Source organism: Penaeus japonicus, unplaced genomic scaffold (assembly GCF_977035675.1).
Source record: "Penaeus japonicus unplaced genomic scaffold, GWHDUDI00000001_assembly GWHDUDI00000003, whole genome shotgun sequence".
Taxonomy (NCBI): Eukaryota; Metazoa; Arthropoda; class Malacostraca; order Decapoda; family Penaeidae; genus Penaeus; species Penaeus japonicus.
Genome location: NW_028234405.1, coordinates 38,109,479 through 38,119,478, shown reverse-complemented (window position 1 = coordinate 38,119,478; position 10,000 = coordinate 38,109,479). Strand labels below are relative to the sequence as shown.

The 10,000-nt window shown below is 41.0% G+C and overlaps 2 protein-coding genes across 2 annotated transcripts in view; one reads left to right on the top strand and one right to left on the bottom strand.

The window, feature by feature from the left end:
- Window positions 1-329, top strand: part of LOC122257373 (uncharacterized) — a 3,723-nt gene extending 3,394 nt beyond the window's left edge. Inside the window, exon 2 of the mRNA XM_043022632.2 lies at window positions 1-329. This exon is cut by the window's left edge and continues 755 nt beyond it. The gene's annotated coding sequence lies outside the window, so the exon portion shown is untranslated.
- A 401-nt stretch (window positions 330-730) lies between these two features.
- Window positions 731-10,000, bottom strand: part of LOC122257371 (transmembrane protein 245) — a 29,797-nt gene continuing 20,527 nt past the window's right edge. The window contains exons 22-23 of the mRNA XM_086534799.1: window positions 9,650-9,826; window positions 731-3,076 (exon numbers count right to left, since the gene is read on the bottom strand). Coding sequence (XP_086390925.1) covers window positions 3,052-3,076; window positions 9,650-9,826 — 202 coding nt within the window. The 3' untranslated portion in view covers window positions 731-3,051. The remainder of the gene's footprint in view (window positions 3,077-9,649; window positions 9,827-10,000) is intronic.

Sequence of the window (10,000 nt, the reverse complement as noted above, 5' to 3'; positions counted from 1 at the left end):
CCTTCGGGATTCAAAACTCCAGCATGGAGCAACTGATCTGGATTACCAAAAAAACAGAAAATCTCTTAAATAAAGTTTTAATTTATTTTCCTTCTTCAAACAAAATTTTATTGTGTTGAAAGTATGATTGGAACAACTGATTTTTTGCTTTGTATCCAAATAGTTTGTTACTGAAAATCAAGATTGTATAAAGTTCTTACATTGATCAATATTTTATAGTTTTATATTCCTTTATATTTTTATGTTATGGTGTTAAAAACAGTTATTACTGTTCAGGATCTGTGGATGATAATGGTGATAGTGTGCAAATAAAGATTGTATTGTTATCCTGTTAATGTTTAAAGCTTCCTCTGGAACCATATTATTTTTAACTTAAACTCAGAACAGAACTTGACAGCCAAATTTTGCTGCTGTGCTTCAGGCAGTAAAAAAAAATCTTACTAATTTCTAAACCTCCCTCTGTTCAGTTTTCTAGTTAAATTATGAACGAAATTACATGTTTTCACTGTAATCCCTTAATTTGCAGTATTACATCATTGATATTAATTTTATAATATATAATTTTGAAAAGTTTCAAACGGTTTCCAAACATCTTATAAAAAATAAACATGACATGGCATATTTTAATTGGTGAAAACAAAAATCTCTGCTAGAAATGTTATAGTTTCTACCATAAATAGGGACAGACCTCATACTATAATAAAAAAGAAAGGGAAATAACACATACAGACTGATTTTATTATTCATTAAGGACAGAACACAAAATTGTTTTTTTAAAGGTTATTATATATCATCGATTAGCTTAAAAGAAAAGAGAGAAGGAAAAAATATAGGTTATGTATACAGTAACCTGCTGAGCAGTAAAAAGCAATTTCATCCATTTTCACTTAAGTAATATTCTTTCATATGATAAATTTCCAGTTATTTTACAACAAGAAGCATTTCCATTACAACAGCACAGCATAGAATACAAAGTAAGTAATATCTACCAATAAAAATGTTTCTCAAAAGCTGTCCTACTTGCAATTCCTGTACAAGTTTTAAATATCAAATCCTGAAAGTTCTAGAGCACAAAAATCACAGCAGAAAAAACTGCAAGCACAATAAACAGAGAGACCACTAATATAAACCTGAAGATGTCATAGAATCCCTTTGCTTGAATTGTAAGTCTCAACACTATAAGCAAAAGGAATAGGAATTGTATGAGTATGAAAAGAGAGCATTCAGTTAGAATTGTATCCACTGAAAATGAATTAAATAATATAAACATACACTAATTTTTCTAAAATAGTTTGGCTATCAACTGGCCAGAAAAGATCTTTGAATATAGATACATTAAATGTAATTGGTAAAATATTATGAATCTATCTAATCAAACATTTACCAGACATGAAATACCTAATAGAAAAAAATGAAAGAAGCTGCTGTAGAAAAGTGACCCCAAACAAGTAAAAAAAACAATAAGAATGGAAGATGAGATGTCAGAAATATAATAAATATGAGATGAGAGAAATAGGGTGTTTTTACACAATAATAGGAGGTTGAAACTTCTTTTACACATCACCTGTATTCTTGATATGGTATGGAACATAATTTTAAAGTGTTACAACTTTTATAATCACAGTAAGCTGAAATCATAATGATAATAATTCCTAAAAAACAAATTTGTTTTTTTACTGGGTTTCTTCCCAACTTGACCTTATATTCATTAAAATGAAACTTTCATTATCAAAGAAAACTAAATCACATTTGTCCTTCCAAACCATTATTAAAAATAGCATCCACTTGACATACTAGTCTCAACAGTAACAAATACTTTTAGAAAGTATGATTAAATTCAAACAATATTTTCCCTTACATATTCTATCAGATATTACCTCCAACCTTAAAAGAATTAGCCTTTCTCATATTCCTTCAGATAAATTTATCTGTTCATGTCTTCTACCAAAGGCAAAAGAAGCTGAGATATTCATGGACCATAATTCTCACCAGGAGAAGTCTAAATACAATTGTGAAGTTTAGCAAAACAAAATTAAAGTACAAATGTTGTAAACTGGTAAGAAAAGAAAACCATGAATTTACAGAAAGTGTACTCAACAGATGGGGAAGGTGATGGGAAAGGTGAATATAAAAGTGTAAGTGAGATGCCATCAATCCACCCACACCCATCCATCTACACCCACCCATCAACATGCCCACAACCACACCCACACCATACATGTGTATATATAGCTAACTTCTGTTCACTTTTTCTTTTACTATAATCCTATGAGTATAATTCCACTACACACATTTGTATGATACACTTCTATAAATTCACAATTCCTCCCTACTTCACAATTAAAATGAATTCCTATCAATGTAGTACATGACCTATTTCCTTTGGCTTTACTACAGAAAACAGTAATATGAATAATGAGAATCATCAAAGTAATTATAAAAAGAAGTCCTTGGGATATTCCAGCATTCCTGCTGAAAAACCATCATCTATGCCGTTAGCAGGATCCCTAATTAAAGCTGCAGTTGTGAGATACCATTCTAATAGCACCATTTCTGTGAATCAATGATTATCCATTACTATATACATAGGGAAGAGCAGAAAAACAAATATCAAGTTCAGACCCAACTCCAATATGGAAACTCAACAGATTGTCAAGCTCAAGTTTTAAAAAATGGAATATAAATATATATATTTGATTTACAACCTTTTCCCTTAACAGTAATCTTAAGTTTGGTTAAGTTACTAGGATGAGATTACAAAAGCATAAAGATTATGATCCTAGTGGACATAGAGATACTTCATGAATCTCTGCATAACTCAACTAAATATAAAAAACTATAAGTTACAATCATTCTCTTGCCTAATAAGCTTCTAACATTTCGAATATAACAACAACACAGATGGCATTACATTACCAAAAAAGGCACAAGTCTGGAATAAATCTAATGAATTTTGCAAACACTTTAGCAAAAGCTCTTCTAAATGCTAAAAGCAAATATTTGGAGATTGCAGAACAGCCGCTGTTATCCGTTCTGAACCATTCTTGCTCCTTACAAGTGCAGATCACTCAGACTTCTGAAAAAGTAGAGAAGTAGCATTTGGTTAAAAAATATATCACACAATATTGTCAATATCAGCTGGCAAAAAGCAGGTTGGAGAGTGCAAAATTTACCTAGCAATACCATGAATTAAAGGTTATAGTGGCATTCCAAAACAAGTAAATAAGAGAAAGAAAGACAGGAAGAGGGAGAGGGAGGGAGAGACAGGGAGAGGGGGGGAGAGAGGGAGGGAGGGAGAGAGAGAGAGAGAGAGAGAGAGAGAGAGAGAGAGAGAGAGAGAGAGAGAGAGAGAGAGAGAGAGAGAGAGAGAGAGAGAGGAGAGAGAAGAGAGAGAAAGAGAGAGAAGAAGAGAGAGAGAGAGAAGAGAAGAGAGAGAGAGAGAGAGAGAGAGAGAGAGAGAGAGAGAGAGAGAGAGAGAGAGAGAGAAGAGAGAGAGAGAGAGAGAGAGAGAGAGAGAGAGAGAGAGAGAGAGAAGAGAGAAAGAGAGAAAGAGAGAAAGAGAGAAAGAGAGAAGAGAGAGAGAGAGAAGAGAGAGAAAGAGAGAGAGAGAGAGAGAGAGAGAGAGAGAGAGAGAGAGAGAGAGAGAGAGAGAGAGAGAGAGAGAGAGAGAGAGAGAGAGAGAGAGAGAGAGAGAGAGAGAGAGGAAAAAGGGAAAGAAAATGAAAGAAAATGAAGGAAAGAGAAAGAGAGAATACACATATTACCTATAAAAATGATTAGGCAACAATTAACCCACACAGGTGCCAGCTATTCATTTAATTTAGGCCTAATAATTCGAAAGCCCCGGCATTTGGACATTCTAGGCTAGAAATCCCCCGTCGGGAATGGGTTAACCCACTCACGACGGGGGCATTCTAGCCTTGAATGTCACAATGCCGGGGGTTTTGAACGTTTAGGCCTAAATCAATTAAATGGCTGGCACAATACTGTGCCGCCCGGCCACTGGGCTTTTGAATGAGCGGTACAGTACTGTACCACCCGTCCAGAGAGGGTTAATCTAATCTACATAAGCTATATCATACAAATCATTGCCTGCATTGATATCATACACATTCACTAATTACTACAAAACAAATGGTCATTTCCTACAAGCTGCATAACATCAAATCATATTATCTAATTACATTAATGAATAATAATAATCTTAAAAATAACACACATATGGAAGATTATTACTCATAAAACAAAAAATAAATAAAAAAGATCAGGACTACAGAAAAAAAAACATTTTAACCTCAATAGCAATAACACATAATTTGTGATACTCTTAAAACAAAAGAATCATCATATCTTTCTTTTTTGTATTTTAGTATTCTGCTTTAAAAAGAGGCTCATTCTATCAATTAGAACAAAAAGCTGTATGTCATCAAATATGTAATGTAGATTAGGTAATTAAAATTTCACATTAAAACATTTACTTTACATGCACATTTATTCATGCAGTGCATTGCTGGACAAAGGAGGACCCAAACTTGAAAGGAACCAATTTAAGATCATAGTAATGCACTTTTAGGCGAGTTATTACTCTACAATCTGTAGCTTACTTATACTCATTTAGAGCCAAATTCCCTGGGCAAAATGTATCAAAAAATTTCCCTAGAAAAAAAAAAAATGCGGTTAATCAACAGATTTCATTTGCTGAAGCTTCTTGTAATTCTCTTTAATGTGTTGAATAAAGACAATATCCTCATATTCACACAGTTGACCTTCCTGTGTAAACAAGAATAATATATTAACCCATTGAGGCCAGGCATTCGGTAGGTTTGGAGGAACAAGGAGGACTCAAGCATCACCCAACAACCCCTGATCCTTTATACATTAGAGTAATGAACATTTTGTCCACTTTTTTGCGTTTCATCATATTGTGAGACATAATGGAGGAATGTACCTTGTACACTCAGTGGACATCAATATCACAAATTTATGTAAGAAGTACATAGTTTGGGAAAATATTTTCTTTATTGTAACAAATAAAAAATAAATTATTGACAACTATATATACTCCTCCTTCTTCTCATTCCTAGTGCTATTTGGCAAAACAGCTAAATTGGCAGTGGACCTTACACCCCTTGCATATGGTAAAAAATGTTCATGGCATCAACATGTTGCCCCCTGCCTGCAATGGGTTTAAAGAGATCTAACAGCCATCCAAAATTACCTTGGTCCCATAAATGATCTCAGGTAATAGTAGGATTCCTGAAAAAGAGAGAGTGTATGTCTTGAGTGTACTCTACAAAGCAAACAGAGAAAATCAAGGAAAAAGGCTGAATTCATGTTCCAAAATTGCAATTCAGCTTCTTCAAAAATCACTAATTGAACTGCACTGCAGCATATCCCATTAAAAGTCTGACTAAAGATATTAAATTAAACATAACAGAAATAAACTATCCAACACTATTCTATACAACAAACCTATATGAATATTATATATGCAAAAAACTAATCACATTTTTTAACAAATGGCATTCTACTACAAACTAGTAAAAATATTTTCATCTATGATGAAACTAATCCTCCGACTTTCTGTAGCAGAAATTCTCGGTTATAGACACACCTTCATAGGAATCATAGTTGATGTCTTTTAAAAAGGTTTAAGTTGAAAAATATAACACTAATACAAGCTCTTGAAAATGTTGTTTTCACATGTAAAAGAAGTTTATGATACACTTTAAAAGAGTTTACTAAAATCTGATTTTTTATAGGAAGGAGGCTTCTCATCATATTCAAGTACCATTGTAAGTGTTGCAAGGAAATGTTCAAGCTCTTCAAGAGGCATGAATTCATCAATACATTTAAAATTCTTGTCATTAAGTTTCATTCTAAATGAAATTCCATCCCTATTTTTTCTGAAAAAAATATTCAAAGATGCAAAGGACTAATGCTATGTAGAATCAACGAATTTGGTTCCTATTTCTAATACAAATCAGTTCTACACCTTCCATATTAACCCATATCACATAAGTAATATCAAGAAAGCTAGATAAATGATATGTAAAGTGAAATACATAGCAATGAGAAAAAAAGAGAAAGAGAGAAAATGAGGGAGAGAGGGAGAGAGGGAGAGAGGAGGGAGGGGGGGAGGGAGAGAGGGAGAGAGGGAGAGAGGGAGAGAGGGAGAGAGGGAGGGAGAGAGGGAGAGGAGGGAGGAGAGAGGGAGAGAGGGAGGAGAGAGGGAGAGGGAAGAGAGGGAGAGGGAGGGAGAGGGGAGAGAGAGAGGAGAGAGAGAGAGAGAGAGAGAGAGAGAGAGAGAGAGAGAGAGAGAGAGAGAGAGAGAGAGAGAGAGAGAGAGAGAGAGAGAGAGGGAGAGGGGGAGAGAGGGGGGAGAGAGGGAGGGAGGGAGGGAGAGGGAGGGGGAGAGAGGGAGAGAGGGGGGGAGGGAGGGAGAGAGGGAGAGAGGGAGGGAGAGAGGGAGGGAGGGGGAGAGAGGGAGAGAGGGAGAGAGGGAGGGAGGGGGAGGGAGAGAGGGAGAGAGAGGGAGGGGGGGGGAGAGAGAGGGGGAGAGGGAGGGGGAGAGAGAGAGAGAGAGAGAGAGAGAGAGAGAGAGAGAGAGAGAGAGAGAGAGAGAGAGAGAGAGAGAGAGAGAGAGAGAGGAGGGGGGGGGGAGGGGGAGGGAGGGAGGGGGAGGGAGAGGGAGGGGAGGGAGGGAGAGAGGGAGAGAGAGAGAGGGAGGGAGAGAGGGGGGGGGAGAGAGGGAGGGAGAGAGGGAGGGGGAGAGAGGGGGGGGGGGGAGGGAGAGGAGGGAGAGGGAGGGAGGAGAGAGGGAGAGGGGAGAGAGGGAGGGGGTGTCTTGAGCGTGTTGATGAGTTCTGTGATTTCAGAGCTCGCTCGATTTCGGCATCTCCCGCGTAGATGTTCGTAAGCTCTCTCTGTCTACTCTCTCTCGTTGCTCTCGAGCGTTTCTCTCGTTCTCTGCTATTCTGTCTCTTCTCTCTCTATTTCTCGTGTCGCTCTCTCTTTCTCCTTTTCTCTCTCCCTCGCTCGCTCTCTCGCTCTCCTCTCTAGCTCCTCTCTACTCTGCTCTCTCTCTCTCTCTCGTGTGCTGTCTCGCGCGCGCTTACGCCGCTCTCTGTCGCTCCGCTGTCGTCTTTCCTCTCTCTTGCTCTTTCGCGCTCTCTTGAGGCGTGCTATCTCTCGTGGTGTGCTCGGTTTTCTCTCGCCATCGAGCGCGCCGCGCCGCGCGTCTCTTCTCTCGCTCAGCGGCTCGCGCGCTTTCTGGAGATCTCTCGCTCTCTCTCGCGCTCGGCGCTCTCTGCCTCTCTGCGCTTTCTCGTTCGGACTTATTGTCGTGCCTCTTTCTCTAGCTCACGCGTCGCGCCTTTCGCGCGTCTCGCCGGCTTGATCTCTCTCGTCGCCTCTCTTCGCGCGCGCTCTCTTCCGCCTCTCTTCGCGCTCTCTCGCGACGCGCGCTTCTCGGCCGCTTGTCTCTCTCTCTCTCGCTCGCAGCCTCTCTCTCTCGCGATCTCTCGCGCTCGCTTCTCTCTCGCTGCGCTCTCTCGCTCTCTCTCTCTCTCTCGCTCGCTCTCGTCGGCTCTCGTTCGCGCTCGATCGCTCGCTCTCTCTCGCTCTACTATCTAGCTCCGCTCTCTCTCTCGCGCTCTCTCGACTCGCTCGTCTCGCTCGCGCGCTCTTATTCTCTGTTCTCTCGGGCTCTGCCTTGTTGTTTCCCCCTCCCCCCTTTCTCGTTCTTCTGTCGCTTGCGCTTTTTTCGCTTTTTCGCGTGCTCTGTTCGCTTTCTCGTTCGTCGTGTGATACGTGCTCTGTGCTCTTTCTCTTTCTTCCTCCAGTATCTATGTACTTCCCCTCTACGTTCGTTCACTCAAGATGAGCTCGCATCTCACTCTCTCGTCGTGTCTCTAGGATCGTCTTCTTCTCGTCTCGTCGCTCGTCTCCTCGTATTGTTTTTTTTTATTGCTTTTCCCGTGCGGGTATCATTTGCTGTCCTCGTCGCTATTTCTACTGGCTCTTTCGCCTAGTCGCTGTCTCCTTTCTCGTTCTCTTTCCTTTCTCTTCTCTGTCTTGCTACTGTCGCTGTCTCTTTCTCTCTGTCCGCCATATCTATGCCCTTCCCCTTACTGCTTTCGCTCAAGGCTTTCTCTCGACTGCTGTCCTCGTAGTTATCTTTCTCTCGTCACGTCCTCTCGTCCTTTTCGGGTCCAAGCTGCCTTTTGTGGCGTTCCAGGGCTCGCGTCTTTCTCTTTGTCTATTTCCTCATTTCTCTACTTCTCTAGTGCTCTTTCTCTTTCTCTGGTCGCTGTCTCTTGCTCTGTTCTCTTTCGCGTGCGCTTTCTCGTTCTTCCTTTCGCTTTCTTCTCCTCCCATATTCTATGTTCCGTCCCTCTTACTTCTTTCTCGCAATTTTCTCTCTCTTCTGCTTGCCCTCGATAGCTGTGCCTCGTCTGCCCTTCTCGCTTTCCTTCTTCACCTTTCTCTCTTCCAGCTTGGTACCCTTGCGGTCTTGTCTCCCGTGTCGTTCTTTATGCTTGTTTGTGCTGTGTTTCTGGCTGTCTTCCTGCATTTCTCGTTCTTGCGGTGTCGTGTGCTCCTTTCGTGTCGCTTCCCGTCCTCGCTTACCTACTTTCCTGAATTCCTTTCTCCTTCCCTCCGGGCTTCCTTGCTGTCTTTACTGTGCCTGCCCTTGCCTTCCACGTTCCCTCTTTCGGGCGGTCCGGGCTGTGGCTGTCCCTTTCCCCCCGTGCCCCCTTTTCTGTCTTTTTCTTTGCTTTCATTCGTTGTTCGTTCCTTTGCACTTTCTCATTCCTGGCTTTCTGAGTCTTTGGTCTGGCGGCCTCGTGTTTCTTGCCCCTTCTGGCTTTCTATGCTCGTCCTCTTTCTTCCTTCGCTCCCTGTCGTCGGGCTTTATGTCGGTCGGGCGGCGTCTGCTGGGCTTGTTCTTGTGTCCGCCCCCTTTCTTTCTTTTCTTCCTTCCTGTTCTCACCCCCACATCCCGTTCAGCCCGGAGGGGACGGGCGTCCGTCCGCCTCCACTGGCGGGGGCTTCGTCCGGCCAAATGTCTATCTTTCCGTTCGTTACTTTGCCTATGTCTCTGTCGCCCTTTCTTTATTGTGTTTGACCTCCTGTGCAACCCCCAATCTGACCTTTCGCCCCGCGAGATCTCTCATGCACCTACTCCATACATGACACTATTGACGTGACTCTATCCCATTTACCCCCAAATATCCCACTAAATTATAATCCCCCACCACACCCTCTCAACTTCGAGACCTCATACACCCAACACTGTGTTCAGACCCCCCTGTCCAACCCCAACAGATACCATAAGCGCTAGTAGGTTTATTCATCTAGTTCCACCTAAGTCTAATCTATAAAACAACATGTCTTAAAAAATTTAAAACCTCCACAAACAGCGTACTAAACCGCCCAACAGAATACCGCACACCAAAAACAAATCATAAGCTAATGCTATATGCTCCTGTTTTTTATGGACCAAGTATTACTTGAGGATCTTTTTATGATGCTGTGATATTTTCAAATCACCTAGTCTTGGGTTTAGTATGAGATACATGGGTTAGACTCTGCAACTAGATAAAATTACTTTCGTACCTCAAAATCCCTGAACAAAGATACCTACCTCCTCAGTTTACCAAAGCGTCTGGTGATATCTGCTGGCGACTGAATGAGTGAAGAATAGATATTGGTAGCAACTTTCAGGATACACAACAGCAAAGGTCCTAGAATGGCTCCTTCTGCACCCCAGTAGAATATGCCACCAGCTACTGCTAGACCTGTGAGGTAGGGGTGACTACCTCTGCAGAAAAGGGAGAATATTTGGAAATATAATATGGGAATTGTGTTCCATACTAGAAAGACCCATGGTGAATATAAAAGAAATCTGTGGTTTTTTTTATATTTTAAGCTGAATGGGAGGGTTTCGGTTGTGTTCTGTTGGGGGGTGTCTCTCTGTTTGAAACTGTGATTTACC